The sequence below is a fragment of the Bombus flavifrons genome, chromosome 18, assembly GCF_040668555.2.
Source record: "Bombus flavifrons isolate JBK064 chromosome 18, iyBomFlav1_principal, whole genome shotgun sequence".
Taxonomy (NCBI): Eukaryota; Metazoa; Arthropoda; class Insecta; order Hymenoptera; family Apidae; genus Bombus; species Bombus flavifrons.
This window is the reverse complement of record NC_138459.1, coordinates 4,689,494-4,708,755: the sequence shown is the minus strand read 5'-3', so window position 1 is coordinate 4,708,755 and position 19,262 is coordinate 4,689,494. Positions and strand designations below refer to the sequence as shown.

Sequence of the window (19,262 nt, the reverse complement as noted above, 5' to 3'; positions counted from 1 at the left end):
CTGCAAGTGGTATCGATTTAAGAGGCATCGTTGGGAAAAACATCCTCAGGTATTGGTATATTTTTACCGGGAAATCGCCGATTCTTTCTCTCGTAATTGATGCACTTGGTGCATGAAGGACAATTTCGAAAATGAAAAATTTTCAAAACATATAAAAAATATTCTTAATTGTTTATTTACGTGACTACAAGCTGCTAGTACAGAGTTAATTAAAACGAAAGTGAAATATCTTTTAATACAATTGATCGATTTACGATTGTTTCCGGGGCTCGCGAGAGGCGTAAAGAATCGACAAATATTGCAAAACAGTGAAAGATACTGGTTCTTGTAAAACTACGTTTTCTAGCTAGAAACTTTATTTTCACTCTCGTTTTACGTTGCCATCGTTTCTTATTAAAATTATTATCGGATCCAAATTGTCATTCGAGTACAGAACGATTCGACCGTGTGTACAAGAAGATTTCCGTATATTATAAGCTCTATTCTAAATCATGTTAATTTACTCTATGAAGTTTTTCATTCTTTGAAAGTGAAATTGCGAGGGTACACGGAAATGTGAGACACGCGGGGAGGATTCATCGTTTTCTCGAAAAACGCATTGGTCGGCGCAGGTTTCATTTGCAATTTCGAGGCCAACTTCTGCATAATCAGCTTCTCGTTGTCGATGGTTTTCACTTTCTTTTTATCTTTTTGTTTGTCTTGTGTGTTTCGTTTTCGATAGTAAAACACTTCTCCTGCTAACGTGATCATCGCTAGAGCGAGACCAAAAAGAGTTGCGATGAACACTCCACCTGAAAACACGTAGAATTGTTTGATTAAATTATCATGTACATTTAATTATATTATACATTACTATTATTATATTTTTTAGATAAAATTCTTTGAAGTTTGGATATAAAATATTCAACTTTTCTGTTTTATTTATTCAGAAAATGGCTATTTAGTAAATATTAAGCTATCTTCACATGTCAAGTATTCAACATTTTGAATTATTAAAATATTTTAGTTCATAACAACTCACCCAAACTCTCCAATGTTATTCCCTCGTTGTCATCAGAATTCTGACACTGAGCTTTCAATGATTGATTCCAATACTTAGACGCCAACATTTCAAAGTATCTGTCCTTTTGCAAATCTAGAATTCTACAAGTCAATTGATATAAATAGCATAGAAACCTATAATAAATTATAGGATTAGTTAGGATAGGTAAGGTTAGTACAAACTCATCAGGATAGATTAGTACAAACTCATCAGGATAGATTAGTACAAACTCATCAGGTTAAGGAAACACCTAACAGATCTCACAAAGGACATAACCTAACAAACGCGAAGATGGTACCCCGCTGGGGGTAGCCACCCACATGTTATATTATTACACCACTAAGATATGACATTTTACCAAATGTACTACTGGACAAATTGTAAAATTTAAATAAATAAATAAAAAAAAAAAAACTCATCAGGATGGGTTAGTACAAACTCATTGGTACAAAAACATACTTTCTGCTTATTTCTTCCTGCAAATGGCTTCCCTGTTGAACAGCAATTGCATAAGGCTGTTCCGCAAACACTTCCCCAACCTCAGTCAGGTTGCAATTCCTCGTTACCTCATACTTTATCTCCGATGAATCGTGGATGAAAGCGAATTCTGCATTTTCGCTTTCTATCACCTGAAACGGCACAAAAGACAATGGCTTTGTTCACTGATTTGCCTGGCACGAGTAACTGATCGTCAACGCATACCTTTTGAAAACCCTCTCTGGAATTTACAACAGGACCGACCTGCGTAATAGCTTGCAATATGTGACCGTATTGTTCCTTGATTGGATAGTCCCAAACTCGATACTCTACTTGGTCGCTGGTACTGTTTAACGTGATTTCTTTCCATACCCTAATTGTGAAATAAAATTGGGCAAAATTAGAGAAGAGTTATGGGAGGGGAAACTCGTTGGATGTATGAACTATATATTTAGGATAATGATAAATATGATTAATTTCTAAATTTCAATATTTGAAATGTTATTAACTCGTTCGATACCAGTGATCCAGACATTAAATCACGCGATACCTCACGAAAGATTAATAGAATCTTTCTTGTAACATTCTTTGTCATAGGATTGTTTTCAATGGCCGAGAACTCACCGTCTGTATCGTTTGTAAAAATTTATGTCGTCAATCGATTCAGCGATTTGTGACTAAAGAAGTCATCGGAATGGGATCTATTCAGAACAAAGTGTCTAAAGCATGAAATGGTCGTTGATTGTAAAATTAACTAAAAAATGAATAACATAAATAATAAGTATTGCAGTATTGTAGCCCTGTCCTGGAATATAATAAATGTAACATAACCTTCAATAACAAAGTCCACTCGGCCATTGCAGACAATACTACTGTTTCAGCATAGTCGTACGTATTGTCAATCTACTAATCTGCTGATTGTCTAATCTATAACCTTATTTGGAAAAGTTCAAATCGCCTACCTGTTTGCCAAGCTGTAAATCTTACAATGCGGATCTCGTTAAGAGATCAAGAACACCTTAACACTTAGCCAACTGAATAGGGAGATTTTGTGAAGGACAAATAATCACGCCACTTTTTCTGTTTTTATAAAGTACAGTATATAATAAAATACAGGAATTTAGTGGTGTTAAAATGAATGAAAAAGTTACATTATCAGTTATGACCAAATAAAGTTATAATCGAACGATACCACACTATAGAAAAATATTAAAATGCATCATGAATTTAAAACGTTCAAGTCGTGTTATTTATCTGTAGTCATCTTTAATGTTTTTAATTTTACCTATATTTTTTTATACTTTTAATTTGATGTTTTGTAAAAACAATATGTAAAATCGTTAAATAAAGTCATTACCGCAAATATAATTAACCACTTAAATCATTATTAGGCTTCTTCTTTTTTCAAATAATAAACATTAGTTCTCGATATTTGGAAAAATGCGCGATGGGCAACGTGTAGGTTGGGTAGGTCAGGTCAAGAGTAAACAGCTAGCAACACCATATACGGCCACGAAAATCCACAATAAACCATGGAAAACGGGGGAAGGGGGAATTAGTATATAAGGACGAGACGAAACTTCTGCTGGCATCCGTCGCCATGAGAACGTTAACCTCTTCGTGGATACTAAAAAGTACAAGTAAACAAGCAAATCATACTAATACTGGATATAGTTAATTTACCTCCACCTTGAGCGTTAATCTCGTTCAAGGTGATATCAACCGATCGCCATTTAACTGAGAATTTGCAACATATTGGTCTTTCGAGCCGGATATATGTATCGTTGGAGGAAGCAACAGTTCGGAGGAAAACAAGATCGTTAGACAAATAACATCAACGCGAGTGCCATCTTCGGAAAGGAACTAGCTTCATTGCGAAATACACCGTACACAATATCCCCATGCAAGATAACCTACGTCAACAAACAGTCGGGACAGCTCTCCATAGGAATACACTGATCACAGTCAATACAAGAGTTATCTTCGGGAAGGAAATATTATACCTTTATCGCGAAGTATATCGCCAATATCTCGCTGCACAGCAGACGAAGCATCAATTCGTTCGAAACATAAGTCATACGTTTGTTGAGTCACCTCTCCCTTGCAAACTGCTTAAAGTTATCATATCGAAACTCACGCGCGTACACCATGGCTTCCAATCAAGAAGGACGCATAAGAAAATTGTAAATGGAACGAAAATTATTCAAGGAAGAATTAGAAGCATTTCAAGAGGTACTTGATAAATATGAGGAAGGAGGATCAGTAACCGGCATTCAATACCAGGTATTTAGAGGCAGAATATGCTACGTTTGGGAAAAATCAAAGCGAATTAAACGAGATAGACGAGGATCAAACACAAGATGGACGCCTTGCCCTAAAATATAAATTCTTGGAAAGTAAAACACGCGCTACTGATATAATTGAGATCCCTAACGGCGGATCGACAATGAAGCTGCATTAAATTCAATGAAGTTGCCTAAAATTCAACTATTCAATTTTGCGTCATAGTACACGAGAATTCACGTATTGACGACTGTAAGAGATTAATATATCTCCGCTTTTGCTTAACACAGGAAGCGGCTATTGCCATAGCGTCGTTAGAAAATACAGTCATCAATTATCCTGTAGCATGGGAAATTTTGGAGAAACAATACAACAAAACAACCTGCAAAAATCGTGGCCTATCATTTGAAAGCATTGTTCGACATCTCTCCTTTACAGCGGCCATCTTACCAAGATATACAATTCTATTTAAACAAATTATAAAGCATTGAAATCACTCAATCAGCCAACCGCGGATACCGTGTTACTATATTTGTTTACATCGAAGCTAGATCACGACGCGCACAGTTACGATGGAAGAAACACATCACACGGACAGACCACACAACCTTTCCAAACGTCGGAGAACTGTTCAACTTTTTACACAGTCGCTGCAACGTGTTAGAAGCTATAGGCTCAACGTATCAAACACCATCACGCACTACTACCCGTCCGTATAATTTACGTGTCATGAGCCAAGGCGGTATGTGCAAACGGATGCCAAAATCTCCGATCACGTGAAATTTTTTAACGGATCACACACAACACGAAATTGCAAAAAATTCTTGTCTATGTCAGTACCCGACAGGTGGAAACCAGTGAGAGAGAAAAATCTCTGTTTCTATTGTTTGCGTAGCACACATTCCGTGGCAGAATGTACATCTGGTAGTTGCAAGTTATGCCGTAAACGGCACCACACTCTCCTATATTCGGATATAGATAAATCATGGCAGCCAACTTAAACTAATCTAACAGGTCACGCATCTAAGCTATTTGCAAACGTCGTTTTGTCTACGGACCTTATAAACATCAGTGATCAAACCGGAAAAATGCAACAGCGCAGAGTCTTGTTAGACTCAACGCTCAACGTCCTTTCACAAACTACGTCATCCTGCATGAGCAATTAGAAACTAGAACGAGTCCTAGAAGCTGGAAAGAACTTGCAACACTATCAAGGATCTAACATTTTAGAGGCGTACGATCGAAGTTCGCCTAAAGATCGGATTATGAAGATATTTTGAAGACTACCGATCAGTAGAATCATTCCTTGTCTCCCAACGACAAACTCGCCAGGAATGATGGGGCAGCATATTCCTTGAACAGTTCCAGCACGGTGACACTTCACGGGAACAAAATAAAATTAATGCTGGCCAAATCAGAGAGCAATAGCCCTCTGACACCCGAGTCAAAGCAGGGTAGTCCGTTTTATGCGGAACCAGCGGACGCAGAACGTGGCGACAATACAAGAAGCAGACCTAGGAACAATCCAACAACGAATAAATATCGATACAGTGAACCAGGATGGCTACAAACGTCAGTAGGTGTAAATTCCAATTAACTGTGTCCAATCGGCTGGGAAGAATAGGAAGAAACAGAAAGACGCCTCTGATCTCGTCTTCAGTGGATAATCTGGCGCCAAGAGACACGTGCCAAGCCAGTACAACTACCAAAGCTCAGAACCAAGGTGCCCAACGACACTTCCTGGGCAGTGGACTCCAGCGGTGTTTTTATTAGCAACAAAGAGAATGACTGCTATGAGGATTGCTTAAAATACATACAGAAAATTTAGCGCTTAACTTAGTACTTTATCTCAAGGGAAAGCAATAAAATCTAATCTAACTAGCATTTGAAACAACTTGCAATATTGAATTGGACTTTAAAGAATGTCAACATTGAAATGGATAACTGTAAACGTGCACGAGACGGTCTACTCGAGGAAATCAGAAACTTTAGAAATACAACGAACCAGAACATACGGAGCACAAGAAATAACCAATAACAAACCAGTAGAATACATAGAGCAATTAGAAGATAAGATAGTTTGTACACAATTGCATTCTACTAAATTTACATCTTTTCCGAATGTATGTAATTACACGCTTCATCACTATAGACAACTTTTGAACGTGCCCGTTTAAAGGAGGCGGTATGTTTGGGATTTCGAGTAGCCGTCTGTTTATGACTCGAACAATACACCTGCCTTGTTTGGAAAAGTCCGAATGCCTACCTACCCGAGCTGTAAATCTTACAATGCGGACCTCATTAAGAGGCTAAAAACACCTTAAGTGCCCGATGGGGCCAGGTCTAGGGTAAACAGCTGACAATACCAGATGATATACGGCTACGAGTGTACACAATAAACAGTGGTAAACCCGGGGATGGAAAGTCAATACATAAGGACGAGACGAAGCTTCCGCTGGCTGTATACTAAAAAGTGCAAATAAATAAGCAAACCATACTAATACTCGATATATTTAATTTACCTCCACCTTGAACGTTAATCTCGTCCAAGGTTACCTATATCAACCGATCGCCATTTGGTTGAGAATTCGCAACACAGGGATCCAAAGTTCAGACTCACGTGTACAACTTATCCTCTGCATTCTTCATATTCATGAAGTACTGATGTACCCCAGAATTAGCCACCACGGTGTAATTGATTCTTGACTGCCTCGCTAATTGCTCCAAAGATTGCACAGGAGACTGGAACAAAATGGGTATTTAACTATCATCTTCTAAAATATGTACGAAATTTTCTAAATCCATTTATAAAACTTATGCACCTGCATTCTTTCCACAGTAAGAAAAGCAGCCAGATTAGCGGTGAACGTGGCGAGCATTAGGACAACAAACAGCCAGTAAGCGGCCACTAATGTTCTGCTCGATAATGCTTTAGGAGCTTCGCCGCCACCCTGGGGTGTAAAGGACGTCAAAGCGAACCAGAAACTCTCTTTCAACGTGAATTCCCTAAATATAGGATCCTATTGAAGCACTATCTTTGACGAAATAATTTTTTTATCTTCGCGAGACGTATTGACGTATTATAACAACTTGAAATATAAGAATCGTTAAGGGCAATTTGCCGAAATCTAAATCTAAATGTCCCTTAATGAGTCTTCGAAACTAGCCTTGCAGTACAGTTCTTACCGACAAGGATATGGATAGAGTCGTTTATTATTTCTGGCACTGTACGGAGAATACTTGTCGAGTATCCAAATCATGATGCCAGTTAACGTTAGTGCCCCGACGATGCTTAACCATACCTCGACTTTCAGTACTGTCATGAATTTGAAGAGAGACGGCTTGCGCACAGGTTTCCTCATCACTTGGAATGAAAAATTATTACATAATTAAAAAGATTAAAAACATAATGTGAGTTTAAGTATAATAATAGTAAATGTAATAGTATAGTACATAGTGTCTATACATAACACAAAATAGTATAGTGTAACATAATAATATAAGTGTAAAATATAAAAATATTTCTTTTTAATATTTTAAATAGAAACTTTTTACCAATTAATATGCCAGATTGTTCAAAGTATGGGGCAACGAAATCGATCACTTCCTCGCGTTCTGAAGTCATCGTCAATGCTGCAACTACCATGTCTGTTTCCTGGAAAACAAAATAAATGTCTGTAATAAGAACAAGTTTCTAACAATAAGTTTGTTGGATAATAAAAAGTAAACTCAAATTTCACCAAGAGGGATCACACAGTTTGTATCATTAGAAAGGTTTAAACAGATAAAATTTTCTACAAACAAGATTAAATGGTTGCAGAATTACAGGCACCGTCAGGTTTAGTATACAAGTACTTCAACAGAGTTTGACATCCTTTTTGCATACTTCTTACCCCTTTAGCAAGGTCACCAATCAAGCCATCCCATTGTCCATTAGATAACTTCTTCCCAAATTGATGATCCTGCGGTACAACGAGATCATAATCGAATTCCATCTCTTCGGATAATTTCTTTACGAAATCCACGCAATAGCCATCCCACATATCATTTCCGTTCTCATCCTTCATAATCTTTCCAGTTACTGGATCCAATCTGGGGACGGTCCAAGGCACTGACTAATGCAATTTTAATACTTGCATTAATTAAAGTTGTCAAAATTATCGTGATGCAAACATCGTAATGAGTGTCAATTACAGGAGCAGTTCCGATTCGGAAGAATCTTCTAGCGGGCTTTATCTTGTTTTTCTCAGCTTCTTTGATTTTACCATGTCTCGTCCAAGTGGCCAGCGGCTCCAAAATCCCATTAAACTCCTCCAACTCAATTTCGGCTTTGTAAGTGATCATTCCTTTCTCTGACCAGTACTCGAACGTGTCGTTACCTCCTAATTTCTATCACATTTTTCTGTCAACCTTCAGTTCCTTCTGAGAATCATCGAACAACTGAAATTCAACTTACCGCTAGTAAATTATTGTTAAATGCCTCAGACGTGAGATTCGAAGCTTGACTCGTGTTTGGCGAAGGGCATCGGCCAGTTTTTGGTTCCACGCTGATGCCAGACGCTTGCAGGTCGCTCATTAAACTCACTATCAGGCCTACTAACCTTTTAAAGTAATGTGAAAATATCTAGAAACATGGGAAGGTACGAAAAGAGCACGTGAATCGTTTGAATCGAGAAATATTATACACGATAATAAATGTCTAGATACTTGAACATCAGAGGGACAACTGCAAGCCGGTTCACCGATTAGTCTGCAGCAAATATCCTTCTTCATCGATAGAATAGTAATTGAAACATCCAACTGGTGTTCTCCGTTGATATATTTAAAGGTCTCGTAATTATTGTCAGTGAACACCAAGTTCCATACTCCATTTCTCGTAACCAGTCCTCCTTGCATGGCCTAAATTTTATAACTAAAGTAAATTTACAAGCTAAGTTTTTATACTTAATTGTTCAACCTGTTAACCTGTTCATTCCTTGTCTAATCAATCTTTAAAATCTTAATTCGATATTATCTATCTCGATTTTAATCCTTACAAGTATACGAAAAATAAAACAACAACTAAAGGAAAATTACATTGAATTAAAACTACTAAAAATTCAATAGACAGGTTAGCGTGTCTTCTCCGATTAACAGGTTAAAAGATTTTCTAGGAATCACCGTTCTGAAGAAATCCTCCATCTTAGCTGTGCTCGCGTAGATCGCGTAATAAGATGGCGATGGTCTCATGCTCCTAATCTTTGACACTGTTTTCTCCGTGAACTCGTCGATCACCACCAGTCTTATGATCGAATTCCCAATTAAATAGTAGAGACTCTGATTCAATTCTGCAAAGAGGTATGAATCAGTTTTCAAACATCTGACACGAGTTGAAAACCGCGGATTGAACGATCGAAGATTGATATGAAGATACCCCTTTCATCTTCGAAGATCAGGCTCACGTCCGTGGCGTTTTTCAACATCAAAAGATCGTCGATTGCTTGGATGTACGGGTTTATATTGCTATCGCCCCGTTTGTATATTATTCCGTTCTCGTCGGCCATGTTTCGTAGGCGATCCCAACCAGTCCAGGTCATGTCGAGTATGATACTGATTCCCTTAAATAAGGCAGCACATACTGCAAGTTGATTTTAACGAAACGAAAATAAGAATAAAGCGCGATCATGTCGGAGAAGCTCGTCGATGTTGCACAGCTATCATCGATAGATCGATCAAAAGGATGCAAAGCGTATGAGAATTAGTCACGAATAAAATTATGTTCCATTGTTTCTTATTTTCTTTCAAGAAAACAATTTTTATCCTGGAGTATTACATGTCTAATATTGTTAATTTTAAAGCATTGAAGAGTGAAGAAATTTGTAAGCTATTTGTAAATTGCGTGAAAATTAGCCATAAATGAAACTAACAGTAATAAATTTTTATCATGAAATATCGTATGTCTGGAACAATTACGTTTGCAATATTAAGGGATAAATCTATTTTTAAGCAAATTGGAATTTTCGTTAAATTTCTTATATGAATATTTGCGATAAAATTAGCAATTAAGCTTTGAAATCGCTCATTACAACTTGCAGAGATCGCTATCGATTGGAAAGCTGTGAAAACTGCACGACACATTTTACTTCTTAACCTCTTTCGTAACTGCTGTCTACGTTGGCACGATCCACTTGGACTGTGGAAATATGGACGGCGATGATGTTTTCACCAAAATTCTTTTCTGCTTGAGGTACAGCATCATTCAGGATGCTTAGTATCGCCTTATCTGGTTCCTCTATTACTATCACTGTACAAAACAATAAGAAGATCACTACAGTGTAAATTAATTTAAGCAAGAAATCTCTCAAAGACTTTTCACATTCGCTATTTTTTTTTTTTTTTTTTTAAATTAAGTTAGCTACATTAATTCGTAGTAAGATATCCTACATATATTTTTACATATACAAGGAAAGGAGCTGTTTTTAAAAGAGTACATATTATAATGTCATCGTTTCACGTGACATATTTACCTCGTTATTGATATTCATTATTGTATTGCTTCATATGGTTTCGTTTCAGTAGATAGAATCTAATCGTGCAATAATCATCTATTATGCTATAAGTTGCTATTCTTCATATAGGAAAAGTTTCATTAAGCTAATATAATTTCTTCCCTCGTTGTTTGGAAAACAGAGCGAAAAGATACACCGCGTTTGTGTCATCTGAAGCAACGATCGTGCGACGATATCGCCATCTGTGTCGTTTTGTTTCTTTTTCGGTCTCAATCATCGGTAATAGCTTTCGTCGAACTTCTTTCTATGTCAAGGACCAGGGACCAACCGTTCGAGTTGGCACAGAAGATACGGAAGGTATTAGTCAAACGTTTATCGCGTGAATAATTCAACAATAGTACAACTACTATCGATGTATCGAGAACGAAGCAAAGTTTCATGCGACCCAATCAATGTTTAACCAGTGCAACCGATGTATTTAATTTTCGTTAATATTTCATAACATTGCATTTGACAATAATTAACTCTAGCAGAATAATTATGAATAACACTGTGCAGGATCGGCATTTCACTAAAAAGTAACGAACTATAGCATTTGAGAATATTGTTTTAAGGAAATGAAAACGACTGAAGAATAGTCATAATAAAAAAAGTCAAAACAGTTTCAAATCGTCTACTACCAATTTCTAAAGCTCTGTAAAACAAAAATAAAAGAGTTTCATCTGATATTCCTTTTAAAAAATGACATCTCGAATCAACTTGTGAATCTTTTTCCAAAATAACTCCACGAAACCCATACGTCGTTTGAACGTTTCAATCCGTTTGAAAATTACAAAGAAAATTTTCCAAAACCATCATAGACAAAACTTACACATGTTCATAGGTGTTAGAGAGATGGTAGGACCGAGGAACGAGACAAGCAGGAACACACTCGCTGCTACCACAGTGGTCGACATGGCTCAGGAGAACCGACTTGGTGCCGGATGAACGAACAACCGTTGTCTTCCGCGTAGGCAAACAGGAGGATACCGTGGAAGACGACAACGACGCCTGCGCTCGCTCTCTACGACACCCGCTTATGAATATTACACCGTCGACTATCAAACTGTGGTCCTTGTTTTCCGTAAATTCACTTTCGTTACGTGGAAGCACGATGTTATATCCTGACACTCGTTTCTTCCACCTTAGTCATCGATTTATCGCTCAAGTTGACGACTGCCAAGGATTACTAACCTGAACATTGGCGATCGATGCATGACGTTGAATGCTACTCGACAATTGGGTTATTTAACAATATTCTCTTTTTTACTTAAATTCCTGGAGAATATTTGGGAGATGTATTAGGTTGGCAACTAAGTGATTGCCACCTAATGACAAAAGCCGCAATCACTTAGTTGCCAACCTAATATTTCTTTCGGTACGATTATTGGAGAAATCCGATTTTGAAACTTATTGCTACTTAATAGACGGGAAAAATGACGAATTAGAAGATGTAAGAATTAGGTGATTTTTGAGATATTTAGGACCACATATTTCTTCAAAAATGATTCCGAGGAATGAATTTTTACTTGTGATTCTATTAAACCCATCGATGGAAATTCAAAAATTATAATTGAATAAATGATACTTAAATAAGTAAATAAAATTATAGAACGTTTTAGTGTACAATAATCTACGTCAAAGACTGTATGAAAGATAAATGTTAGGTTGGCAACTAAGTGATTGCGGCTTTTGTCATTAGGTGGTATTGACAAAATCCGCAATCACTTAGTTACCAACCTAATATTTCTTTCGGTACGATTATTGGAGAAATCCGATTTTGAAACTTATTGCTACTTAATAGACGGGAAAAATGACGAATTAGAAGATGTAAGAATTAGGTGATTTTTGAGATATTTAGGACCACATATTTCTTCAAAAATGATTCCGAGGAATGAATTTTTACTTGTGATTCGAATAAACCTACCGATGGAAATTCAAAAATTATAATTGAATAAATGATACTTAAATAAGTAAATAAAATTATAGAACGTTTTAGTGTACAATAATCTACGTCAAAGACTGCATGAAAGATAAATGTTAGGTTGGCAACTAAGTGATTGCGGCTTTTGTCATTAGCTGGTATTGACAAAATCTGCAATCACTTAGTTGCCAACCCAATAAATTCAAGGCAAATGTACAAAGTTATTTTATATATAAAACAGCTTATAATTACGAAATGATAGAATCAACGGTGCATTAAAAGCACCGAGTACATTCGTTGGCCGCAAAAAGGTTTGGTTTCCGTGCGCGTGAACCGTTTTTAGAATAGGAGAATAGAGAATAAATGATCGATACGCATATTATTGATTCAACGTACACGTAACAGTTGCTTCGTCCAGTAACATTTATGTAGGAAAAGCTCGCAATCAGGGATCGTTTACGCTGAAAACTGCAGTTTCCTAATCGATAATTGATTGTATCGCGTGCATACACTACCCCGTTCCTCAGCACCTGGACTAGCGAAATTCGATCGGCGAACATTCCCGTCTCGCTATTTTCGCGACCGCTGAACGATAAAGTTCCCTTTAACCGCGTGCCGACAAATCGCTTCATCGAACAATTCTTCGATTGAATCGCCGATCCAAAAGAAGGAAAAAAAGAAAGAAGGAAAGAAAGAAATGAAGAAGAGAAGGAAGATGAGAATGGTGAAAAAAAAAAGAAAACAGAGCAGATGATAGAATCGAGTTTCTCGATCGGTGAATCTTGCCACGACGAACGTCACGTTTTCCCATTATCTATCAGTTCTGATCATGGTCTAAGGTTGATTAATTTCCATGGTTGAGGAAACCTGTGAATCGATGGTGCGCGGTCACAAAGAATAATGACGCAAGGATCGAGATTGCTCCGCAGATGTTCCCTGACTGAGGCGAGAGGCCAGCTGGGGCGAAATGCTTCAATAGTCTCGCACTATTTTTAAATATATTTCAGATGTCGTTTATGCGAACGCAATCTCAAAGAACCTGCCCTTGCGGCCTATTGTTTCTCATCGTTTCCATTTTTCTTTCCATAGCGTTTGGAAAGTGGAGGTTTAATCTTATGGTATAAAGATTTTTTTTTAAATTCTGAAGTAGAAATAAAACTGACAATCCACTTCCTTACAAATTTATTATTCCATTGAATTTTACAAAATGATACAATTTGTCATAGAAATTATAAGAAAAGGCTGTTGAATTTCAAGCAACTAAGAGTTTTAATAATCATTCTTTATTGTTAGAATACAATAAGCAATTAGGCATATTCGAAGCTATAGAAGAATGTTTTTTTGTAATTAAGAGTACATTATATACATACATTAATTCTTTTCCTTGAAAATTTGTTTATAACGTATTATGGATTACAAGAAGAAGAAAGCGCCACATCGCGTTTAATGGCTGAACTCCCTTGTCGCAGTTGTGCACATTTCGTTGTTAGATGTCGCTTCATATACGCACAATACATAATATTAAAACATAATTCCGATTATCGTTCAATGTGTCTCTTTGAACTTTATGAATTGGCGTATCTTATTATCTTATATATTATCTTGCACAATGGAATGCGAGATTTGTATAGCTACATTAAAATTAATACAACCAACTGAGAAATCTGATGAGAAGAGCAGATAAAACAGGAAACGATATCATCGTTCTATGTAAATAAATGTTGGTTTGTCGTCAAACATAGAAAGTTGGACATATTTCATGATGATCATCATTCGTTACTGTCAAATTGTATTATTACTATTTTCTTTATTATTTGATTTGTTGTACTATAAAATATACTTAATTGCAAAAGAAACTTTCTTCACAGAAAGTTGTACGACCAAACAGGAAAGAAGTTAGATCAAGATGTTTAATTTGAACCGTCATAACTGTATCCACGAATTACGCCTGCTTTCAACATTCCATGCTCGAGCGGATCTTAAAGAAATGTTTAAAAAATACGAACAGAATGGCAATCGTAGCGGCAGCATTTCCTTCACTGACGTATCTTGCCGAAGAGATTCGGTATATTTTTCTTGCATAATTTAGTTCACCAGACGCTGCAGTTCTTTTAATCGGCGCCAATTTTCGGCCTAAAATACTGCTCCAGTTACACGAAATATGGAACATGTAATCCGTTCACGATTTTTGTACTTCTGCACGCGTGCTCTGCAGACGCAAAATTTCTATACGAAAAAATCACGCGATAACCATTTTGTAATAAATGCATATTATTATTGTCCATAAAAATTATTTTTTATAGCCGCCCAAAAAATTAAAATTTTATAAAATTGAAATTCGTATAGGACTTTCGTAGAAAGTAGAACTATGGTTGTAAACTTTACGAGAAAATTGGGACACGATAAGTTAAAATGTGTGACTCCATTGTAATAGAAAGAGTATTTGCATAAATAGTACAATGATGCAAATGCGTTCATACGAGCGACTGATACACAATTTAACTACCGTTACGGGACACTCCGTGAAGAGAAGCGGTGTCGATCGAACGAAGGAAGGGAATGTGGAAAAGAGAGGAAACGACGAAGGAAAACACGCGCAGAAGCGCGTGCATTAGAAACGAAACGCACGCGTCAAAACGTATTACAATTTCACGCACGAAAAGTTACACGAAAAGGTTCGTGGAACGCGATCCTGTACAACGGATTACATCCCATACGGAGAAAGGTGAGTCGCGGTAGTGTCATAGACGATTTCGCTGTAAGGAAAACGGTCGATAAGCGAGTTATATTATCAACTGTTTTTCCCCGGATATGTACGTGTGAGAATGACGAATTCGGAAGGAAGTTACGCGGTGAAGATATCAAACGGTGAGGAAAGAAAGGAGGAAAGAATAGAATTTTATTCAAGAAGCGCTCTAATGCGGGAAGTACAGGCTCGGTGATTTCCGGATGCAATCGGTTGTTTCCGGTACGGACGCCCTCCCGAACTAAAACCATTCATTCGATGGAGAGCGAGAGACGAAGAATTGAACGAAGAAGGGGATAGGAAGGTGGTAGGTGGAAGCGAGAATCGACGGTGGAAAGAAGATGGAGAAAGCAAGCGAGCGAGTGAATGAGAGGCTAGTAGTGAGAAGGGCAAGAGGAAAGGAGAAGGAAAGCGGTTGAGCAGGGGATAGAGAAGGGAAGGAGAACACACGAGAGAGGTAGGCTCGGCTGATTCGAGAAGGCTGGCAGGCTGCTGGTAGGTGAGAGTAAGAAAGCGAGGGAGCATACTGGCTGGCAGAGGCAGAGGCAGACTGGCCGGCCGTGCGCTGTAGTTAACAGAGCTGCCAGCAAATCGGCAGCAGATGTGGTCAGTTAGTTCGGTGCTGTGTTCTCGTTCGGATCACAGTGTTTCTGTGGATTTCGATGCACCGACCGAATCCGCAGTCGATAGTAGCGACAATAGCCAGCGATCAGTTGCCGAGTGTGACCCTCGTCGCGACACAACACGCCGTGTTCGAGAGAACCATGTAAGAGTGAAGGCACTGTAAAAGGCTTGGAGAATCGGTGACAAGTCGTGGCAAGACGAAAAACGACTTGATTCAGCGGATACGATTTCGACGTGTACAGAGGATAGAAAGGAACGGAACAAGACGAGCAAGACAGGACAGGTCAGACAGGATAGGACAGGAGAGAACAGAACAAACAACAACGAGAGCAACGACAACTGTGTATCGAGGAAGAATCGCGAGGTAGAAAGAAGAGGAGAGAACAAATCGAATGGAACAGTCGGTCGCGCGCCAGCACCAAGAACGCAGTGATCGTCGTACCTGTACGTCGGTGGCCGAAGACTTGTCCGATTGAGACTCGGGAGTGATGTGGCAACGTTGCTGGTGGCTCGCGAGTGGAGGAGTCAGTCGTCGTTCGGCTGTTCTATCGTAGTCTGTGTCTGACAGTGCAGTGTCGTTACCAATAGAACCGCGAGGGCCCGTCAGGGCCCACGAACACCGCGAATATCACCGCGATTCTCACCGCGGTCACGATGACATATCTAACAGGAGCAGCAACGAGTAGTAACACCACCATCATCGACGGGACAATCGTACAGATACATCTGACACTGCTACGATAGCGCATGTTCGCGTTTGTTGGTTATCGTCGTTGAAAAACAGCCGATGAAAGAGGAGAGAGTTTCCGTGACTCGTGGTTTAAGTAACAGTGTTTAGAAGCGTACGATCACGGCGTAACGCGCGTATTCGTCGTACATACAAGTTTCGTTGGTCGAGTCGCAGCAACGAGCAGCAGCAGCAGCAGCAGCAGCAGGTTTTGGTTCCGAACCTTTATAGAAGTTCCTGAAGTGCGCGCGCGGGGTTTTACGCGTCTGCCACTCGAATGTCGAGAAACGAATGAGTGCGTGAATCGTGACAACATCGTGTCGAAGTGTACGGAGAGGAGTATCCTGAGAGAGAACGAGATAGAATCCGTCTCTTTTTCTCTCACATCCCATAGAGGCCGTGGTCGGACTTTACGCCGTCGTACGCGCTTCTCCCCTCTCCCCGTAATGGACTGTTTCTTTCTCCCTCTCTCTCGCTGAAGGCCAATTTATCTATCCCGTCTCTGTCTGAGTCTATACCATTCCTGTCTGTGCGCTGGCAGAGTTTTCACTGGCGCGACACGACACGGCACGGCACGGCACGCGCGCACACACGCTACCGACACGTAAACGAAAAACGAAACGAAACCGGCTGCTGTCCAGCCGAAACGGGAGTGTCAAACATCCGAGGAAAAATCACGGGCTATGGGAACAGTGTGTGCCATGAACTGAAAAAACAGTGCGCGACCGGTTGTCTCGTGCTTGGCCCCGTCGAAAGAGGATCTTGCATTTCATCCGGTGCGTGCTTGTGTATCCCTTTACACCAAAGGAGGAAGAGAGGTTAGGTTAGGCTAGGACTCCGCGTCACCCTTGGCCACACTCCATCCTTCTCGTTCTTTCGTGCGATTCTGCTACCTCTCTTTTTCTGGCATACGGCCGAAGAGGAACGCGCAGACACGAGAGGCCAAACCGACTACGTACACACATTCACACATAGCCAGGACAATTGGGGAAAGAGGAGGAAAACACAAATGCCGATCGCTGGTGGAATTCTAGTCGCTGGAACCGCGGCTCATTGCTGGTCTTCCGCCGCTGGCATGCTTCGATTCCTCGCTAGACTCTCAGGTTAGCACGCAATCCATCTCTTCTATCCGTTGGACGGAACGTCGGAAACGTTTGACGGCCGTCTTGTCGATTATTTCTCGTTTCAACAAGGAAAAAGTCACGCCGCGCACGCCAGGGGAATCGCGACAGAGAAAAACTAACGACGATCGTCGTCGTGGTATCGTTGCCTACGAATCATTGGCATTCGCCAATAAGAATCATCGATAACAATTACCAATAAGAATTCTCGCGTTTATAAGTTGTATACATAATGTTAAATCAATCGTCGTGAACTTTTGACGCATCTCGAATCGAGAAAATGTCGTTCTCGTTTCTCGGCTGTTTTACGCTATAAATATTATAGTGTATAGCGTATCATTACGTATATACGTATGTATTCGTATTTCGTCTTTTTCCCTGCGCGTGTGCATGCCCATGTCTCTTTTCCAGCATCGACGACGCGTGCTTTAGTCACACTCTCTCTGCATCTCGGTAAAAATTTCGCTATTTTCTCGGTCCTTGTCTAGTCGGGTAGGCGGCTCGCCGCCGGGGAATCCGTGCGGTTTCGATTCCCAGACTTTCGAGTCAGTGCACCGCTACTGCTAGCTGTTAAATGGAAGCGTACAGCGGACGACGTAGACAGAATAAGAGGAACAAAAACGAGAGACGGCCCCGTGTAACCGCGGTATTATACGAGTTCGCGTGTATTCCGTGCAGAGAGGATTTGACGTATCGACTCGGATTCCCATAGCGTCGCGTAAAATTAACCTTCCCCGCTTCTCACTACCAACCCCTTTTCCTCTCAAATCCAAATCGTTGATCGCTGTCATCGGTTTAATACGTGTCAACGTGTTTCTCTTCCTACCTTGAATTTCATTAACTACCATTAGCTACCAATTTCTATGACTTTTTTTCGTAACATTAAGGCTCCTTTCAAGCGTCTCTCGTCGATGTATACACTTCCGGAACACGGTAGAAATAAATAAGGAAATAAGAAAGACGAAAATAGTGAAAATAACAGTAGAAATTATTTTTAATTTGTCTATATTGCTCATTGATAACACTTTTGACATTTTATTAAATCTTATCTATAAAATGCTTACGTAAACAGGAAGGAAGCATTTCGTACTTCTGCTTTATTTGATCAATCGGTTATTTGTATCGATTACGCAAACTGTTCAATGAAAAAGATCAGTCATAGTCTACACGCGTGAAAACCCATGAATTTCTTGTGAATTTTATGCGTTTCCGAATTATTCTACGTTCGTATTTTGTTCTTAAATAGCAAATTGCACTCTGCAATTGACTGTTGATTGATCGAGCATTGCTTAAGCCATTTATCGTTGAATTGGACCGGGAGTAAGAGCCGAATGATGATAATATAGGAATTCTGTGGTAAATAAAGAATTTTGTCACGGAGAGAAAGAGAATGGCGGTGGTAATTATTTGGATTACAGCAATCCGTGGCCGCGTTGTGAGAATCTGTGTCCTCTTGACACGCCGCAGCGACACGGCAACACCGATTCTTCTCATATCGGTGTTAATTAGCGGCCAAATGATCGCCATTGTCGCTGGTTTCGCAACGATCAGCGTCGCGAAACAGACTCTTGTCTAATGAGTGAATAAACTAACTTTTATTTCTAAAGTTGCCTCTCCTTGTATGCAAACAAAAAAATATTTTCTCTTGTTCCAAAAGAATTTTCCAAACTTCCTGTAACTATTTTCTTTTTTATACAACAACCATTTTTTTTTTATAAATCTTCTTACGTGCACGCGAAACCTAACGTCGAAACGAAATCTATTTTCAGACTGTCGCGAAATTATATGTAG

General features: G+C 39.2%; 2 protein-coding genes across 4 annotated transcripts in view; one reads left to right on the top strand and one right to left on the bottom strand.

The window, feature by feature from the left end:
- Positions 1-166: 166 nt before the first annotated feature.
- On the bottom strand, positions 167-11,389 carry Ir8a (Ionotropic receptor 8a). Of its 3 annotated transcripts, none has more exons than XM_069131261.1 (16): positions 11,162-11,389; positions 9,933-10,085; positions 9,216-9,419; positions 8,963-9,129; positions 8,510-8,701; positions 8,259-8,426; positions 7,997-8,191; positions 7,696-7,917; positions 7,358-7,457; positions 6,989-7,166; positions 6,625-6,808; positions 6,423-6,544; positions 1,745-1,892; positions 1,502-1,671; positions 1,022-1,143; positions 167-791 (listed from the first exon to the last, which is right to left on the bottom strand). In XM_069131261.1, the coding sequence occupies exons 1-16, from the start codon at positions 11,244-11,246 to the stop codon at positions 517-519; spliced, it is 2,685 nt and encodes an 894-aa protein (XP_068987362.1). In that variant the 5' UTR covers positions 11,247-11,389; the 3' UTR covers positions 167-516. The 3 variants fall into 3 exon arrangements, with proteins under 3 accessions (XP_068987362.1, XP_068987363.1, XP_068987364.1); XM_069131262.1 differs by lacking the exon at positions 11,162-11,389 and adding an exon at positions 10,309-10,481; XM_069131263.1 differs by lacking the exon at positions 11,162-11,389 and adding an exon at positions 10,309-10,481 and having other exon boundaries at positions 9,216-9,399.
- Positions 11,390-15,062: 3,673 nt separating this feature from the next.
- Positions 15,063-19,262, top strand: part of LOC138189113 (uncharacterized) — a 73,459-nt gene continuing 69,259 nt past the window's right edge. The window contains exon 1 of the mRNA XM_069131264.1: positions 15,063-17,453. Coding sequence (XP_068987365.1) covers positions 17,360-17,453 — 94 coding nt within the window. The 5' untranslated portion in view covers positions 15,063-17,359. The remainder of the gene's footprint in view (positions 17,454-19,262) is intronic.

Coding starts and splice junctions, on each gene's coding strand:
- Ir8a (XM_069131261.1), bottom strand. CDS start 11,246: ATGTCGACCACTGTGGTAGCAGCGAGTGTGTTCCTGCTTGTCTCGTTC. Junction 10,086..11,161: donor TCTAACACCTATGAACATGT/GTAAGTTTTGTC, acceptor TGTTTTGTACAG/TGATAGTAATAGAGGAACCA. Junction 8,702..8,962: donor TGGAGGATTTCTTCAGAACG/GTGATTCCTAGA, acceptor TATAAAATTTAG/GCCATGCAAGGAGGACTGGT.